Source organism: Camarhynchus parvulus, chromosome 5, assembly GCF_901933205.1.
Source record: "Camarhynchus parvulus chromosome 5, STF_HiC, whole genome shotgun sequence".
NCBI lineage: Eukaryota > Metazoa > Chordata > Aves > Passeriformes > Thraupidae > Camarhynchus > Camarhynchus parvulus.
Genome location: NC_044575.1, coordinates 18,895,499 through 18,915,910, shown reverse-complemented (window position 1 = coordinate 18,915,910; position 20,412 = coordinate 18,895,499). Strand labels below are relative to the sequence as shown.

The 20,412-nt window shown below is 39.1% G+C and overlaps 1 protein-coding gene across 13 annotated transcripts in view; it reads right to left on the bottom strand.

Annotated features, from left to right (window-relative positions):
* Nucleotides 1-13,005: 13,005 nt before the first annotated feature.
* C5H11orf74 (chromosome 5 C11orf74 homolog) overlaps nt 13,006-20,412 on the bottom strand; it is a 39,819-nt gene continuing 32,412 nt past the window's right edge. For all 13 annotated transcript variants that reach the window (XM_030950453.1, XM_030950456.1, XM_030950457.1 and 10 more), the window contains 2 exons: nt 14,111-14,237; nt 13,006-13,928 (listed from right to left, as the gene is read on the bottom strand). In XM_030950453.1, coding sequence (XP_030806313.1) covers nt 13,873-13,928; nt 14,111-14,237 — 183 coding nt within the window. In that variant the 3' untranslated portion in view covers nt 13,006-13,872. The remainder of the gene's footprint in view (nt 13,929-14,110; nt 14,238-20,412) is intronic.

Sequence of the window (20,412 nt, the reverse complement as noted above, 5' to 3'; positions counted from 1 at the left end):
GGGTGATGCATTTCTTTGCCTTGTGAGTGCAGGCAGCTGGGCCAAGGGCTCCTGATGAAATTTCACTGCATTGTTAATCTCCAGCAGTGTGGGCTGTAAAGCAAAGAGCACAGAAAATCACACAAAGTAGTACAACCCTGACACACTATTGACAGGTGTTGGCAAGTGGGGACCTGGCAGAGCCTGAATAGGGAGAAATGAAATGAAATGAAATGAAATAAAATAAGCATTGGCTATGGGAGCTATCATAGCATTTCTGAGGCAGAGAGCATGGCGAGTCACAAGAATCTTCACCAGCAGCACAAAGAGGGCGGGTAATAGGATTGAAAGATTAGGAACTGTGTCAGTCTGGCCCAGGGAGTCAGTGGCACAGGCAGCAGGTCTGGTTTGTGTGCATAGGTTGAACTGGGACCTTTACAGTTCCAGCTGAATCACTCAAGGAAAACACATTTTGAGAAAATTCATTACCATGGCTATTTCTTCTTATTTATTTCTCTTTCTAAGAAATATTGACAGTAGAAATAATGACCAGAACATATGGGCTATGTTACACATTTGAAAAATAGTTGTATGGCACTTAAGTTTCCTTCCTCAATACATTTCTGAAGGTTTCCACCTCGGTTTTTGGATGCAGGGAGAAGCAAGTCATACCAAAATCCTGATTAGCAGTTGTTGGCCAATTTCCGCTCTAATTTTCCCACTACCACTTAAGCTATCCCTCCTGTGAATAAATAAAGAACACACTCAATTGTATGACTCTTGATCTTCATCCTGGAAACGTACACCTAAGAAAGGTCTTAGACACTGAAAAAATGCACCATTCATTTCTCTGCTATTGCTGCATCAATTACTTCAACATATTTTCAGTGGTTTAGATGGTTTTTATTTACAGTAACCTTAACAGCAACATGATAAAAATACTTGTTTTATTCCTAATATTTTGGTTTTGCTGGTCTTTGTGAATATGTGTTCCTCACAAAAATCGACCTATACCAACCAGTTTAAATGCACTTGTCTCCCAAGAAATGAATCTAAGCAGTTGGTTGAACGTGGCTTACTTGGAGCTCTTGCTCCCACACTTTGACATTTGCTTTTTTAAATTTTAGTTTGTGGTTGTGCCCGATAGAATTAGAGAAGAGAACAAAGCACAGTGCTGCTTGTTAGCTGAAATAACCTGTATTTTCCTTCTTGCTCTATAAGAAGGCATCTTGGCATCCTGCAGCTTTGTTTTTCCTCTTGGCCTCTCCCACTCAGAGAGCAAGAAAGCAGTGTGGAAATAGTCTGGGGATACCTGCTGACTTCATTGCTGCTGCCATCAAGATCTAGAGTTGAATCCAGACCCTTTAAGGAGAATTAGAATAACGAGGCAGTGGCTGATACCATGTCTACATCTAAAAAGCCAAAACAACAGAAGGAGAAAAAACCTGATTCATCTTGTGTTGGTGGGATGGAAATCAGAGTAGCCATGACAGGCACAGTGAAAGATTTGTCTGCCAGGGCATAGAGATCATTAAAAGCAGAGGAACACCAGGGAAGACTGTGGCTTGGGAACTGAGTTGCTAGAGCTGCAGCAGCACACCAAAAGCAGGACAAATGTGAAAGACAACAGCCCCAGGGACCTGAAATACTCAGCAGTGTTGCCTTTGTAATGCAAGTGCTCTCCTACTCTGTGTGCCTCTGAAGGGCCTCCTGTCAGGCTGAACAGAGAAGAAAGCCATAGGTACATGAATCCTTGGCTGCTCTGCTGCAGTGATCACTGAGTTCAGCCAAGCCACACAGGCTCTCAGGGGTTTGTGCTAAGAGCCATCCACAGCCACTGAACCCAGGAACTCACACGTGCCTGGAATTTCTCCAGCTAAGGAAAAGTTTCCTTCCTCTTCTTCGAAGATTTAGGAAATCTTATATTTAGGCTAGAGACATTTTTCAAAGAGAGCGATCATGGCTACTTGTTTGAATAGAGAAGCCTTCTTTTGAAAGCGAGAAACCTTCAGTTTCCAATTTCTCTGCGTGCCTGATGGGCAGAGGGTTTTATTATCCTAAGTGCTCCTCTAAGGCAGGTGTACTTGGTTTATGGAACAAAACTAAATTGTACTATCTTTTTCCAATACCAGCTACATTATTTCTGCAGAACTTAAACTGTATCTCTGTGCCTAGGATGCATGCAAATAATACAGAAGTGGTAAAAAGAAAGGAAGAAAAATTATTTTTCCTATACCTTACTCTTTATTTTACCAGAAAACACAATCAGTGCTACCATGTATGAGTATGATATTCCCTGGGTAAAGCAGCACTCTACTGCATCTATCTATTTATTACACAGTAGATGAATATGGGTTGGGTAAGTGCCACATGAGAGCTGCTCAGGAGCAGTGCAACATTGCCACCATGTGCTCTGCACCGAGAACTGGTTTTATGGAGTCAATGCAGTTACCTTTCTTTCTGAGTTAGAGAAAAAGTAAAAAAAAAAAAAAAAAGTAAGGGTAAGTAATTTCTCCTCAACAAAAATTTTTGTTTTACTGTGGACTTAGGCACTAGGAAACTATGTCTGGAGCATTGGCCATCAGCCACCAGTCTCTTTACAGAGTCAGCCAGCAGGCAGCACACCTGGGAGTCTCCTTTTGGTCTGTTGTTCTCGTGGGGCACACGAATTGCATTAGGAATTAATGATCCCAGGCTTAAGTGGAAAATTCAAGAACTGAAATAGATCAGGAGGGAGTGGTTTTTTCTAAAAATACCACAGTTCTTTAACATTTTTGCTGAAACTGCCAAGCAGCATCTTTCCTAGAGTAAGCCAATGAAAATCACATTCTAGTTACACTGGGAATGATTAGCCATACATGATTGCCTTTCAGGGTCACTGACATTTTCAATCACCTTTGACATAACCTTGCTCTTTTTCAGAGGGACTAGGTCTTGAGTAAGTGTGATGCTGATCTCAGCACAAATAGAATTCACAAACAATCTTTGCCTGAATCTTTGCTAGAATGTAATTTTTTTCCTCTTGATTAAAAAGGCTTAACATTAAACATAGAACCTTAGTGCAATCAAGCTACAGTAGAGTGAAGGCATGCTATATTTTTGGTATTTTTCACTTGGGAGAACTGGAGAAGCACATAAATGTATAGTGTCTGCAATGGTAGGAAAGGCAAATTTAAATAACAAAGAAGAAACAAGATTTTTTTGTTTCATAATCTCATTTGATGGGGAGGTGGACGGCTACATTGAACCATTCATGCAGCAGTCGGAAAAGGCCAATATGTGATTGTATCAGCAGTGTGGATACATTTACTGACTACACACAGTCAATTAAGCTTGACCACCACACTCAAGGTCACTGAAGCCACAGTCCTCAGCTGCTCCAGAGGATGGGCAGCAAACCTGCTGGAACCAGGAAGGGGCAGGTACTGAGCTGGCCCTTTCACCCTGAGGAGACCCTGAGGACACCCTCAGTGAGCCACAACCAAATTTGAAATGTATCCTCGAGGAAGTGAATCTTTACTGAATCAACTGGCACAAATTGCCCCTCTCTACCTAACGCCAGGCATGTCATGCAGCCATAGTGGTTCCTGGCTTTGCCATTCTAGTCAACACTAAATATTTTTATTGGTACACAAGACTAGAAAGTGCATCTGACAGCACTCCTTGCTTACTGTTCTTTTCCAGCCCAATTCTATCACAATTCAAAATGTTAATTATGAAATCTAAGACTTCTAATTAAATTAAATCTCTAAATAATGACGAACATTCTAAATCAGAACTTACCAGCCCTGTGGTACAGTGCTCACAGCCACAATTTTGCACCTCTGAAATTAATTTCTAGTAGAGATTCTCCTTCACACTGCTGCTGGAAATCTTCATATCCCGTCTCAAGTCTTTCCATAACCACAGTTACTAGCTTCCTTTTATAAACAAATCCCTGTTCAGCTGGCCCTTCTCGAAGAACTCAGAAAGATCAGAGAGCATGCAATGACAGTACTGTTCCTCTTTTGTGCAGCTTTATATTTTTCATTGTTTATGGCCTTGAGACATTAGAAAAATCTGTAATAATATTTTTTCTGAATTTAGACAGTTATGAGTTAGTTCATGAGACAGTCTCTGGTGATGGAGTCTTTTGTTTATTATGCAGCTCTTGGATATTTGGTTCTACAGCTCACCAGAAAAGACCTAGCCCACCTCAGCATGAAAAGCAGGATGCAGGCAAATACACTTCCAGCAGACAAGATCCATCAGGGAAAGTGATGTGACCCAGCTGTACTAGTTCACCAAGACAAGAACATGCCCAATATCAAACAGACACATCAAAAAGATTCCTAATGCTATTTTATTTCAACTATATAATGTAACATCATTACAAGAATATGCATGATTTGCAAAAAAAACATGTTTGTTGTTTCGTGTCACATTTAGAACATTTAAATTAAAATTGTCACTTAAAAATCCTATTCTCAGCAAACACAACAAATATAATTTTTTTCAGCTTGAGGCAAAAATTGGTTGCAGAAGCAGCTAGTGCAGCAACCACTCTAGATGCTACTACAAATTTGCTATCAATTGTTCATAGCTGCACATGATTTTGAGGATCATGTCAGTACATGGCTAACAGACAATCACTTCCACTCCTCATTTCAGAGAAGACAAATTGACAGAAAATAAGACAGAAAATACATCTGAAGCATTCCCAAAGTAGGAGCTGTCTTAGGGTTTGAGGGTTTGGGTTCAGCCTCTGCTGGGGGTACAGGCTCTGAACTTTCACTGACTCTTCACTGAAATGGATTTTTGTTTACTCCATTCAGCCTCTCTCCTGTATAAAAGGGTCTAATAACTTTTTAGTCACATGCTCTGCGATGAATGGATAATTGCGTCAACCCAGCAAGAGCATGACTCACTAAGTGAGCAATATCCATTTTCAACAGGGAAAAAATATCAGTGTAGACCCACTTCATTGTTCCATGATACAATTCAGTACTGCTATAGCATATATTAAATTAATTAAAAGACTTTCCTTCCCGTCAAAGGTATAATCAAGGCAATTTGCTTCCAAACATAATCAGAAAACTATGCAAGGAAAGCTTTGCAATATGAGCTATTTTTTCATGTGGAAATTTAATTGATTTTCTATAATTTTTCCCCTTTGGGATTCAAATGAAGCTTTACAAAAGTTGTTGCTCTTCTACGTGTAATTGGTCCACTTGAACTTTTAGAGCTTACCTGAAACTAGGCCAGCAAAGTACTTCTTTTCTCCCCTTCTTCTGAGACATTGTATCAACAATCATCTAAAAAAAAATTGCCTAGAGGTCACAGAAAACTCCAGAGTGCTTAAAACGATTAACATTTATAGCAGAGAAACTTTACTGTGAGGTAGCAATCAGTTTCCTCTACCGTTGAATACATCAGCAAACATCTTTCTGAATCTTAACAGAGGGGTGGTTTGAAGAAATACACATTTTTGTTTCCTCGGTACTTGGCACCAGAGGAAAAATTCTATCTGGAATGGAAAGGTTGGGGAAGGTGAACTGAAAAGCAAAATTGAACACTGTTACACCAACAAGTAGTAATCAATCCAGATGTTGGTATTCTCCCCTAGTCATTCCTTCAGGGAGGGCAGGGTGAGGCAGGATTACATGGAAGCTTTTTGAAACAGAAAATAAATAAAAACTCCATGCTCCTTTGGGGAGTGTCTTGGTAAGCTGCAGCTTGCAGAGAATTAGCAGCATTATACAAGAGCCCAACTGGAAAAGACAGGGAGTGTCCATGTGTTTGCTGTGTTGATTCTGATAGAGCTAGAGTGGGATGGGAGTACCAAGAGGAATTTGTAATGGCCAAATGACAATTTTGAAGCTGACAGACTTGAATTTTGCTCTGAATTACTTCAACCAGCAGCACCTCCCTGATTTGGGCAGAACAAATGCTTCACAAAAATACCAGCTTAGCCCAATATGCATCTATTCAAATTTACAGATGGTCAGCCAAAGGGTTTCAACAGCTTCTTCAGCTCTCAATGTGGAGAAGATTCCCTTTTCCTACTGAAAAATGTAGCAATGCCATGGCTGGTTCTCTGTACCCTATATTATACTGATTGCTGTATAGTAGCAGCTGAGGCCAATAAAGGCAAGGAGAGAAAACAGTAAAAGAAGAATGCCCTTCAAATATAGATCTGACAGACATTTTGGATTCTGGGAAAAAAAAAACCCAAAACTTCATTTATTCCAAAGTAAGATCAAATGTGATGTCATTTACTTCAGCAAAGAGCTCAAGGCTGAGCCACGCATTCATGAACCAAAGATTACATATAGACACAGGTTTTCATAAAGCCCTGATGGGACTGTGATCCAGCATTCCATTTCCAAATTCTAATTTAAATTACCTTTTAAAGAACATAAATAAAAAGGCCATCTCCTATCTTACTGTGCAATAGTAATGCAGCGAGACTGTTCAAAAAAAGCAGAATATTTAAATAATATATCATTGCTCATTTTTGCAAATGCTGGCAGTGATGCTTCACAAATGGGCTGCCAGCCTGTGTACAAATCAAGAGTTGGTAGAGATGCTCCAGAACTAAAACAGTCAGACTGAACCTGCTTCACTAAACTGAACCATCCTTTTTCCATTACACGAATTGGAACTCAAGACAAAACAACCTTAACAAGCAAAATTCTTCAAACCTCAACCATTCATTCTCATGTATCTTAATCTTAGAGGAAAAATATTACTGAAATCAGGCTCCTGTCTAATGCACCACTGTGTCCCTATAGCATATTCTCCAATATTTATTTCCAGATTTCTTTTAATCGACCTTAGCAAAAGAGCTCCAGCAACTTCTCTTTGTGGTACTTGAAGAGTTTAGTGAATCTGAATTTCAGTGTGATGTTTTTCCTAAATTTAACATTACTTAATTTTATTTCATTCTTAAATTCATCACTTCAGAACACTCAAAGTCATGATTTTTTAGTATCATCTTTGAAGGATGTCCTTGATCTGCTGACTCTCGAGCAGTGAGTCAAAAGTATCAAAAAAATATACATTTCAAAAATTAAATTTTGGGAAATATGGGATTACAAGCAATGCCAGATAAACATTAGCACGCTTGTGAGCAGAGCCCAACCCTGTCAGTTGGGAAATGGTATCAGTTGGCAGCACCTTGTAAAACACACCCTGTAATGTATGCAACCCTATTACTCTTGAAATAGTGGCCAGCTGAATTTGGTTAGCCTTCTTGCCAGCACCTTCATACCAGGGGGCTTAGGGGTGCAGTGGGGAGGGTGTTATTCAGCTGGCTTTTGCCAACCGAGCTTCTCACACACACATTGCAAAAGAATCAAAAGCAAAGCATCAAGCATCTCATTCGGAGCACACGCAACATTTGGCTGCTCAGCCAGCCCCTCTTCCCACTGCATCTCTTCTCCCTGCTGTCAGCAAAAGGATATCCACTGGGCCATTGGGGGTTTGTACAGTTTACAGCACTAATGTTCATGAATGGGGAATAAATCCATGGGATTCAGGCAATGTGTCACAACCCAAAGCAAAGAGCCTTAAACAGATCACAGTTTTGTTGTGGGAAAGGCTGCTCAGCTAATGAAAGCTGTCAGTATTTTTGGCAGTCTGGATTTTGAAATACATTAGTTAACAGAATCCTTGGTGAGCAGAGGAGATGAAGTGTAAGCAGCTGATTTAAACAAAGGCAATTTGGAATTAAATTTTCATTCAATAAGTAGGTTGACCATTATTTGTATTTTTCTGATTGTTTTGACAGCTTTGCAAATTCTAAGCATGAGCATGAAATGCTAACCATGCTTTGATGTTTCCTGGCCCACACACCAGCCTTCCATCTTTTTTACTTTAAAATTTTATCCAGCAGGAGAGTAGCTCATTGGATTAATGTAATGTCAACTTCTGGACAGCTAGTAGCAAAACTGACATAGGAAAGACAAAATCAAATATAAGGAAAAGAGGATGAAAAATGCACTCCAGCATTTTTCTCTCAAACACCAAACGTACAATCTGCAGCAAACCTAAATGGCAGAATCAAGACTTTAGGTAATCAGTAGAATTTTTCCTCTTGCTAAGTTATTCTGAGGAGCATAAGCAAGATCATAAATGACACTTGCTTCTTTCTAAGAAATAGGCACATCATATTGCACCTTTCAAGTTTTTATACACCTGAACATAAAAGCAGATGGATTCAAGAAAACAGGGCTTACTTGCTACAAGTTCACACCTGCTCTTCAGAAACTGCCACAAGAATCCTCAACCACAACAGCCACAGAAGAACAAACTTTGTTGTAACATATGATAGAATGAGGCTAAAGCCTTAATTTATGGTGCCAGCACTGGCACAAAATATACTGAAGAATCTCACACAAATTTTAATCTCATTTTAATGGCTCAGGAGATAACTGCTGTATATCCACATGAATTACAAAATGTTTACACTAATTTTTCAGTCGGGCATTCAAAGGCTTTCAAGAATTGCATGAAGTCAACAGAATATTTTAGTATAGTTCACTCTCCAGATAAATGACATTTTTCATTTAATTCTAGTCTCTTTAGAGTCCTTTTATCCACTATCTTCATACAGAGTGCATTATGCCAATTTTCACATTTCATTGGTTCTTTTTATATAGGCAGGTCCCTTACTGCTTTGGGTTTTTTAGTCTAGATCAGTACTATGTGGTTGCTAAAGAAATGTTTGATTAGTGATTTTTAAAATTAAGCATCTACTTTCCCAAAGTTTGGGAATATTCAGATCAAAGAGAGCTTCGAATATAGAGTTTCCACAATGTGAAATTCAGTGTGAAGTTAGATTCAGGAATGTTGTTCAGATCTATCTTTCCTCATTCTTTTGGACTGTTTATGTGGAGAGACGTACTGAACAAGATACCACAGAATACACAAAATTATAGATCATAAATCAGGGGAATTTTATTATCTGTCCTTTTTGGAAGTGCTGTAAATGAGACAAATATTTCTGCATTTTCATAAGGGATTAAAATTGATTTTCATTTTAACTGTGGGGCACTGCAATTGCAAACAAAGCAGCTTGTCTATAAAAATGACAGTACCTTTTAGCACTTGCTGTTCTTCTTAGAAACTTGTCACAGACAAGCACTAAAACCATTTTCAGTCTAATTTTCAGTATTTCCCAGCCCATACACCTGCAACACTGGCTTACAGTATCTTGCCAGCAAAACACAAGGTGCCACCAGCAATCACAACTCACCAAACTCCCCATCTTTTGAGATGTTCTACAACTTAGCACCACGGCAGAGAAAACTGTCTGCCTTGTTTTCCCCAGGGATGTGCAGACATGGAGCACCTGGGAGCGCTCTGTGTGCCCGGGATGGGCAGAGGCAGCCGGCTCCCAGCCAGGGGAGCCCGGGACAGATGTGGCCCTCGGGCCCAGCTGTGCCAACTGACAGCTGCCACAAGAAAGCGCTGCACGGTGGGAATGCCCTGGGTTGCCAGCAGCGCTGGCTCTGCGGGCAAGGAGCCCCTTCCTGAGGCCAGCAGAACCCTGAGCAGGGGCTGCTCAGCTCCACTCGGGTGTTTGGAAAGGCAGGGGCTGAGCTGCAGCCCGGGATGGAGGGCAGCGAGCTGCCTGCTCAGCACGGCCCAGAAGGGGAAGGGAGCCCAAGGAATCCCTGTGCCAAGCCTTGTCCTCAGGAACAGCACATCCACTGCTGCAGTAGCACAAATCTCTGCTGAGCAGGAGAGAACAGCCACACTTGGCTAGAGTGTGCATGGAGCCCCAGCACAAGGCTGTGCTTCAGCTGCTTCGGTCAGTGTGACTGACCTGTCTCGCAGTGTCCTTGTAGGGCTGTAAACACTGAGACCCTGCTGGGACCGACATACTGCTGAGACTCCTAAGGAAAGTTCAAGACAGAGGACAACAGGATATAAATCAGCCTGCTATCCAAGCAGACACTTTTGCACCAAATGTGTATTTACCCACACTATGTTGTAATGAAGTTGCTGAGCAACCAGGAATTTGGTCCTATTTTTACTTCTGCATTTAGAGTAGCATCACTAACTCAGAGTCTACCTTTATACGAAAGTGTATGTTTTCACAAAGGATATTTAAAATATCATCAGATATTTTAAAAGATAAAGCAAAGTCCACTTCCAATCCTTGTTAATATGCAGAGGGCAAAAAAAGAAACCACGTTAATGGAGATCAGAATCTTTAGTAGTTAGGTGTGTAAACAAGTTTCACGATTTGCACAGGACTTGAAAATATATGTGATGTTTTTGTTAAAGCAAAAAGCAATGTTCTAAGCACACACAACTACAGAAACTTCAAAAGAACTTGTGCAGTGTTTGAGCAGTTACAAGATATGCTTTTTACATTTCATTTGCATTGGTTCTTCATTTAAATCTTCTCCCATAATGATAATGGGTCATATACATAACTATATATTCAGTGAAGTTAAATCAGGAATTGATTTGGCTCCATATTCCTTCAGCTAAGACTGTAAATACCAGACTTCTGTCTGCTCTCTATGAATACAAATGGCCTCAGTGGAGTTCTGCCAGTTTATAGGAGCAGAAAATGAAGGCCAGAGGATCAGTCTTTTCCATAAGTGCAAGGATTTGTTTCCATGCCATCTTCTTCATAAGGTTCTGAATTATCTGGTGGGTACTCTCCACACCAAAATTATTTTCCTTCAGTGGCATTGTGTGTATACAAGTGTATATCAGGATACCTCTGGGCATGAATAGAAATATACCCATAACTGTCTGAGTCAGATTTGCCAGCATATCTTTTCATTTCTTCAGTCTTCATCTCATTCTTCCACAACCATTATCTCAACAGATATTTACTGTTCCCTTCACAGTCATGAGAAGTGAACATTAACCCTGAACATCAGCAATATCCAAGCTTTCACCTCAGCCAGCCAAGGAAACAACCCTTCAGTTTCCATCCCCAGTGGAAGAACTATTTTACTCCTCACAAAAATCTAAGAGTTCCTAAAACAAATAGTCCCTCCCTACAACTGAGGATCCATCAAGACTGTGGAGAGAAACACTCAGCATCCTTCTGGCAACACCAAAGGCAGTCACAAGTTCAACACAGATAAGCTCACTGACTGATAAGGATGCACATCTCTGCTGCAGTTTAGACATCAATGAAATCATTAATACAAAGGGACTGGGGAGATGCATCACACAGCCTTCACCTCCCACGGGTTCACTCAATGTCAGAGATTTTGCAGTTCAAAATCATTGTCAGTGTGGTAGGGAGAAAGCTGTTCCCTACTGCAGCAGCCCCTAAGTCAATCCCAAGCAGCACTCCAAATTTCCTGCTCCATGTGAGAGTTTTACCTTTAATTCTTTGGGAAAACAGGAAAAATGTTTAGAAAAGGCCATAAATAGAAAAGATTAATGTCCCTTGCCAACCTCTGCTGAGAATATTAAATATTAAACAGAATACAAGCTACCAAGAGGAAAAGATATATATTATTCAGACTTCAAACCACCTCACAAACAGTAAAACAATTTCAGGTAACTAACTCCATGAGCAAGTATAAAATTTAACATGCACATAAAGTATGTTCTTAAAAATGACAGCCTAGTAATGGCTAAGAGGAAAATATGCCTCCTCTGTGAAAGGCAATCAAACGAAAGGTACAAGCCAAAAACAACCACAGGGGCAGGCCAATAAAATGTCATGTACAGAAAATAGCCTATATTGCCTAATCTTCACTGTGATATTCATGCCTGTTAACAAAGAGTAAAAATCTAACTCATGAGTGGTGTAAATGTAAGTGAATTATTCCCATTTCTCTGTGTAAGATGAATGTCACTAAAGAGTTCCAATTTTGTTGGGTATTCTGCAGCAAAGTGTTTCTTTATATCAAAGGAAACCATATAATGAGTATACTGAATGACACTTATGGAGCATAGTAGGCACACTGAACATTTGGTAAGAATCATCTGCTTATGAGAAAAGGAACTGAATGGCTGGATGTATCCCTAATGTACAGTGAAAAATTGATAATGAAATGAATAGAAAAGGCACTTAAGAGATTCCAGAGCCGATGTGGTCTGAAGAATATTATAAACCCCTCAACAAGTTTTCTCATCGACTGTACAGGCAATAGGATTCCCACAGGACTGATCTCTAGTTTGTGTGACTCATGCCTTTCTAAAAAACCACACACAAGAAGTACCTAATTCACCATTCCACAAAGCCACAAATGTTCACCTTTATGGCTGATTCTCAAACCCTGTACAGAGAGGTCTCTCAGACAGAAGGCTCCTTACTTTATCTTTCCTATACATACATATGTTAATAAGGTTGTCTCCCTTTTTCTTCTGTTGAAGCTTTCAAAGGCTGACCTTGCTATCACTGTGCAGCACTTCTCCATTTCATTTTCCCAGATTTGTTATGGAGCTCTTCCAGAACTTACTTCTTATCCTTCTGATTTATACACATTATCTGTATCCTTCAGAAGAAGATGAATTAATAATCAGATTTGTTCAGAAATGTTTAAGATTTCAGTGGAAAACTCCAGTTAGATCTAAACTACTTAATTTAAAATACCTTGGGTCCAACAAAACAGTTTATTGAATTACACATTTTAAAAAGTTTCAGAAAACCCAGCAGAATCTGCTACACAGCCAATTACATTTTAAAAAACATTTTAACTACAGAACAGGCATTTTTTTGAGTGTGGGTGTTAAAAAAATTCTCATTACCTTCTACAAGCAAGGTCCTGTAAAAACCAGATTTTCTATAGGACATACTTGTAATCTTCTCCTTACTTGTATCAGTCTCCTTAAATATCTTCTGTGAGAGCTTTTTCTTTTCTGGTGGTTTGGTTTTTTTTTTTTTTTTTGAATCTCACTCTTAAATTATATCCCCTAATCAAGATAAATACCATTCCTCAAAACCAATGCTACTCAGATTTCGGTGGAGCATGATTATGGTTTACAAAATCACTAATCCAGAAAATCTCCTTTGGAACATCAGAAGACCTTTCTTTGCCTTTATAAATTACTGGCAATGAAGCAGCCAACCGGCCCCAGAAAATTCATCCACAGCCTTTACACAAACCTATGGTTCGGTGCCCTGTCAGCCTGCTCAGGCAGATAAATTAGCATTTATCATGCTAATCACCCACTTCAGAAATAACAGAGAGTGGTCAAGGACAAAATGTTGGTCAGCAAGGTTTAGTGAATGCAGTTATACCAGAAAACGACCAAAAATACAATGCAGCATTGTGATGTTAAACCAAACCTCAATGGCAAAGCTTCTACAGTTACTGAAAACAAAGGATTCTGAACTCTTCAGAGAAGGAGTACATACTGCCTTGTGTCAGAGGTGCACTCTCTTCTCTCCCACCCATATAGCTAACCTTTACTCAACTCCAGCTTGCTGTATTTCAGTGATGCAGAGTGTAAGCTATAAGCTGTTATTTGGAATCATCTCCTGTGAAAAAATCTAAAATCTGACAGCTTTTCAATGCCAATTCCTTTAATGGATGAGATTGCTATTTTTTCCTCTGTGTGGAAGGTGGGGGGGGGTGGTTTGAGCAGTTACTGTTTTAATTTTAGGAGTTGTACTATGTCAATTTTGATCAACACAAAAAGTTTGTTGGAAACAGGAATATTTATTTTTTGCAGAACTGAAGTAACTCAAAAGACAGAGAAAAAAACATATTCCCAGATTTATTAACTCATGTATCTCTATACATTTAAAGAGTCCATAGACTGATTTGTCAGCTGTTAAAAAGCTCTTAATTGCATTACTGAAAGAACGAGGTAAAAGGCAGCTTTAGGACCAGCTTTGTACTACTCAGGAACTGAATCAGTACCAGATATAAGCAAGAGTAGCCACGATGTTATTCTGAAATCCACCAGCTTGTTTTGCTCCTATGGAGAAGTCACTCCAGCACATTTACCCTGAGCCAGCGCAGGATCCAAGGCACCTGGACAGAATAAATGACAAATCTCAGGGATGCCATTTACTGGCCACGCAGATAAGAACACTAAATAAGGGTACAACAAGGAACTACATTCATCCCATGAAAAGTTCATTCCAACAGCCCTGCACAGAACAGGGTGCTCAGTCTGACTCAGTCTTCAGCTGGTGCTGATTTGACATCTGTACCGCTTTTCTCTTCAGACAACTCTGTAATGGCCTTCAGCTCAGCTTCAGAGAACTTAGGGGTCAGTGCCACATTGTCATAATCAAATTCTTCATCAAGGGAGAATGGTTGAACATCATCGCCCAGTAGCTGTAATGAAGAAAAACAGATACATAAATAATATTGCTGAAGGTGATAATAAGGAAGCTCAAAATATAAACTTCTAATTAATATTTAATTAAACTATTTTTTCTGACTCTAACACTCTCAGCTGATTAAGCTCTTTTTAAGTAAAAGAATAAATTCAATTATTCAATTTGACCTAATTTAAGCCATTTAATGTGCCCCATTTGTACTGTACTGTATCTGAATGAATATCATTAACTAATTTTGCTCAAGGCAAGGAATCTAAAAACTTCCCTTGCACACATCTATTATATTCCTGCCACTTGTAGCAGCAAGGCTGGGGAGATATGGACATGTTATATGCACCTATGCTAAATTTCAAAGACAAATTCCATATTGTCAAAATTTGGGTTAGTATTACATAAAGCCGCAGCATACATGCATCTGATACTAATGTAACATGCTTCCCAGAACACAGTTTCAGTGAAGGAGAGGTCTGCAAAGAGCAAAATGACACCTTAATCAATTTTCAGACTCCAATAATTTTTTCCACCATCTCAGAGATATGTGAGTTTGCATTTCTTGCATGATGAAAATAAGAATCTTACTGCATTTGCCAATATGTGCTTTGTTGACATACTGTATTGCATTTCTGCATTGTTTCTGGTTGAAATATCTTAGAATAAACACTCTGCCTATAAAATAAAATAATGAAAACAAATAACTATGGCAGGCTCCATGCTGATAAGAAACTGCAGGGGGCCATGACAAGAAAGGTTTATGCTAAGCAGTTACATAAAATGAATTCCAGGGCAACACAGGAGACACATCTTCAGTATTAAAACAATGCAGGAATGCTCCCTATCCCTTGAGAAGTTAATTTAAATTGTCTAGAAATGTGTTTCAAAGATTTAAGTACTTCAGCACCAAATCAGCAAAATGTTTAAACACATGCTTATTTTTTCAAGCTTTTGACAAGTCCTCAATGAATCCCATGACTACTGATGTATATGAAATTAAGAATACACATGTACTTGCTGAAAAGCAGGAAGAACACTCAGCATCCTATGTTCACTGCTCAGTTTAGGAGACACAATCCTGCACAATTTGATGCGACATTTTCATAAGAAGAAGCATTGACACAGTTAATGCCATCTAATAAGTCAGAGGATTGGTAGCTGGATTCCTCTCTGGTGGCCGAGTATGTGATAGACGTGGCAGAGAGCATCTGGGTAGTATCTACATCCTTTCTTTATAAACTGTAATCTGCATGAATAATCAGGAAATAGTTTTTCTGGGGTTATATAATTCTATTAGTCATCTCTACTGCTCAGTTTTCTAGGGATCTGGCTTACATGCTGGAGCTGCCAAATAATCCTGGATACAGATGAGTAGACCATGGGCATTTATAAATGGGGAAAACCTTGTAGATAGAGTTGGTCTAGAAAGCACTATTCATTCTGTACACAAAGATTATCTTGCTTATGTCCATAGACTACTTCAGGTAAACAATCATGAACTTTTATAAATAGCCCACTTGAAAGATGTTAACAGGAGACAAAGCCCGCACACAAACTCTCATTCCCATTAGAGATAAAGCCAACTCCTTGACCTCCTCAGCATATTCATGTTCATTTCCATCTTCTCCACAACCAGAGCCTTGTAGAATTCCTCATCAGTAAGATTACCAGCAACTGTGTAACAAATGGTAGCAGCAACCAGGGTTCTACTACCTGTCTTTCATTTGCAGAAATCCAAAGCACTCTTCTAAAATACAATGCAAGGCATGAATATTTTTCAGTTATTTTGGTTGTAACAATATTTTTTACAACCTTGTGCTGGTTTTGGCTGGAGTAGAATTCATTTCCTTCACAGTGGCTGGCACGGGGCTGTGTTTTGGATTTGTGCTGAGCACAGGGTTGATAATGCAGAGATGTTTTTGTTATCGCTGAGCAGGGCTCACACAGAGCCAAGGCATTTTCTGCTTTCCATGCTGCCATGGTGGTGAGGGAGCTGGGGGTGCAGGCAAGGAGACACAGCTGGGACAGGTGATCTCAACTGACCAAAGGGATATTCCACACCACATGTGTGCAGAATCATCAGTGCATAAAGTGGCAGGAAGAAGGAGAAAAGGGGACTTTGGAGGGATGTCCTTTGTCTTCCCAAGTGACTGTCACATGTGATGGGGCCCTGCTCTCCTGGAGGTGGCTGAGCACCACCCACGGGAAGCAATGAATTAACTCCTTTGCTTGTGTGTGAGGCTTTTACTTTGCCTATTAAACTGTCTTTATTTCAACCCATGAGTTTTTCAGTTTACCCTTGTGATTCTCTCCCAGTCCTGCTGGTGGAGAGCAAGTGAGCGGCTGTGGGGCTTGGTGTCTGCCAGGGTTAAACCACGACACACATCTAAGGTAACTGAGCTAAGAAGAGTTCAAACTACAGTAAGCCTTTACAGGGATTTTACAAAAGCAAATCTATTTTCCCCTGCCAACAGAGTTACAGAAAGTATACACATCCACTCTGACCTTGTCTTGGCATTCATGTCATTCCAGGAACACTTTATGCAGACACAGCATAATACTGGAAAAACTTTTGTTTACAAAACTTGACCCCACAATGCTAACTGAAATAAGATGCCAAAATAAAACATACCCCACCTTCACTCTGTTAATGATTTCTCTGTTACCCACTCATTACACATTTGAAAAGTTTATTCACACTGCATATTTATCAGTGTGCTTCATCTCTCAAATGAATACTCAAATTAGGGACTCCTTTTTTTCTTCTTCTTCCAAGAAGCCATTGACTTCAAACTTCTATGAAGACAAGCAATCTAAAACTTATAAACTGCAAACTGCAATTTTGTTCTGTGTCAAAAGGAGGACATTTTACAATAGAACACTGAATTCTCTGAGCTGATCAAGTTATTACCTTGTTATTTTTGCCTAAGGAACTGAGAGAAATATGTGAATTTCAGGTGTCTAATTTAACATCTAATTGAAATCTTTCTGAGAGCTCTCTGGGAATAGACTCCTGCTCTATTAGAAAACTGCCAGTTTGCTTAAGATTGCTTCTGTGATTTACTCTCTGAAGAAAAAAAATCACTTTCATTTACAGTTCCCGCATATCCAAATTAAAGGAAGGAAAGAATGTAATATTCCTATTAACTGAAATATTTTGCTAGAGGTTGGTTTACCAAGTAATATTGTAAATAAAATACCTTGAAGTTGACATTTTCAGAAGTCTATTAATAATTGGCAACTCAGTTCTTTTAGTAATCTGTGAGGAGTTAAACTTAGCTGAACAGCTTGTCTCTGTCCTTCTAAAACTTGTATTTCTATGTAATTATGGCACTCTATGATTCACTTGTTCAAATTATGTAAAGCTTGCACATACACTCACCAGTGATTTCATTGCATACTCAAGGGAAAACTTACTAGTTCACTAACAATAAATTAAAAAAAAAAAAAGAAGTGGGGGGAAGGCATATATACTATGATCTCACATAAGCTTAGTATAGCCTGGAGTACCTGGGAGAAAAAAGCTTGTTTGAGCTTGGGGCACTGGACTAGAAGTCAATAAATCTTGGCCAGTTTTCCACTTCTGCTTCATCATTCTGGACAAGTCACTCAATCTCTGTATCTTTACTGGCCTCTGAGAAGATATAACTCTTCCATCTTCTTTGACTTAGTCAACCCTGTCTTTAAGTTCTTCCGTGCTCCTGTTGCATTTATGCATAGCACGTAGCAGAAACAAACCTCAGCTGAGGCCGAGCAGTAAAACTTTAACCAAAGGAACTCAGTGAAGTTGTATTTTAGGGGATAAATGCTGCCATGCCACAGATTAAGATGAAATGACAGACATGCTACATACTTTTTTGAATGCTCAAACTACAGACAAATAAATGAGAATAGAATGGCAGATTTCTTCTTTCTTAATCCCAGCCTTACAAAAATTAGGTTTCTAGACTAAGGTAGTCAATTAGCCAAAAATAGCCCAGGCCAAGCTTGTGGATGGAAATATATTACATTTTGCAACAAATTCCTACAGCAAGTGGGATTAATCACTTTCTGCAGTTGCTTATTTCTGCCTCTTGGTGACTGGAGGATTAAAACTACATTTAAAACTGAAGTTAGGTGAGACGAATCCCACTTTGAATGCATGACTGTAGCAAGTGGATGAAAACTATGCAACTGCACTCGTGTACTCAGAGAAGGAAATAAGAATTAATTAAGACACAAGGAAGCAGAAATTAAGACATAAAAATACATGAAGATATTAATAAAAATCCATATCTTATATGGAAAAATATATTAAGTAGAAATAAAGGAGAAAATAAATTTCTGGGTAGGGGAGGGAAATGTTCTGTGATTATGTACTTCAAAGACAGAATGAATGCTGGTTCAATTTGCAGTGGCCTGTGGGAGGTCATGTATGCTCCACTGTTGATACTGAAATCCTGAAATACATTTATGTCTAAAGGAGGAAAGAAAGATGAAGCAACACTGGTGGACAATACAAATAATTTGCTGTGTCATTCACTAAGCCACTTCCTAACACCTTTTGACAGAAAAACATTTTCAGGGAGACAAGATGTTCTTTAACAATTATCCAAGTTATAAACTGGGTCTTAGCAGAGCTTCTTTTTTTAAACTTTCCCTAGCAATATGTTGAAAGATACACAATTTACCCTAAAGTGCCTCACAATTGTTTCCATAGCATAGACATTTCTCATCCTGCTATTTTTCATACAGAATGGTCTTCCATTCTCTAAGAAAACCAATTAGGCAGCCACATTATGTTGCCCTTCCCTAACAGATTTGTTTTGATGGACAGAGAACAGTCTCATTTTAAAGCAGAGATGTCTCCAGGGAAAATCTTTTTCTAAACTAGTCCTGCCATAAGCAATGCAAGAATTAATTTTGAAGGCAATGACAATTTGAAGCACTGAGGGACTTTAAAATGGACCTGTTCAGTCTTGACAGTTCTAAAAATCAGGCCACAGTTATATTATCTAAATGAAGGCAAAAATATGTTTATAATTTAGGGGAAAGGCTGCCTTCATTTTAAGAAGCCTGGCACCAACCAAATGGTTGTGGAAATTGTCTTTCTTCTTGAAAAATGCAGCAACTCATAGCCAATGTAATAATACTCAGTTTCTTTCACAGCCCAAATTTCCCTCAAATGGAAATGAATTTTGCATGCAGTCGGATCTTTATCTATTTTTCATGAACTATAGTTTAAAGAATCATATGCAGTCCTTTATGAACACTGCAGGCTGCTACAGCCCTCCTTCTTCTCTACAGAAGTTATGAAATAAGAAAGTTATAAAGCCTCATTCTAGTTTTTTGGGTGTTATTTTATGTCCAACAGATATATCTAAAGGCAAAACCTTGAATTATGTCAATCCTTAGGGAAAAGAGTGAGTATTTATATACAGAATGGGAGGTATTAAAGCTTGAAAGGTCATTTTAGAACGTCTACTTTTTCCCAAAGCAGACTTGTTCCTTATAGTAAAGAGTTTATTGCAAGGAACTAAACAAACTGAGCCCAGGAAAGGAGGCACCATATGCAGTGCTATAACACCAAACCTTCATTGGTCACGCGTCATTTATAAACTTGATTTAAGCCTCATGGGAGCATCAATAAGCATATGAAGCTATCAAAACTGGCCCACTTTAGCTGGAAGCTAACTTCAGCTTCTATTGCAATGATCAGGCAGGGGAAAAGAGCAGTGAGGAATTCTCTGCAATAGAAACACCCCCAAAGTTAATGCTCATGCTGACTGTTTGGATAGGAAGCTTAATGACTTAAAATAAGCCTGTGAGCAATCCACACCTTCTGTTGCAGTTTGAGAAGAACTGAATTTCTGAAGGAAGACAGCAATTCTAAATTAAAGTCTGCACTGACTGTGTCTGATTAAAAGGCTCAGAGGCCATAAAGCAAACCTCTCCACACCAGACCCTGACAATGCAGTTTCTCAGCAGCATCTTGCTACTACTCATTTCCAAGGGACCAGATCTTAATTCTGACCACAATATATTCTAAAATCTTTTTTTTTCCTTTTAAGTGTCGTGTTAAAGGGCTCATTCCCTACCTCCCTGCTGCAAAAAAATGGCTCCTATATTAAGCCAATGAGTATGCTATAAGATCATGAGATCACTGGAAAATTAAATGGTCCATCATTCTACATAAGCAA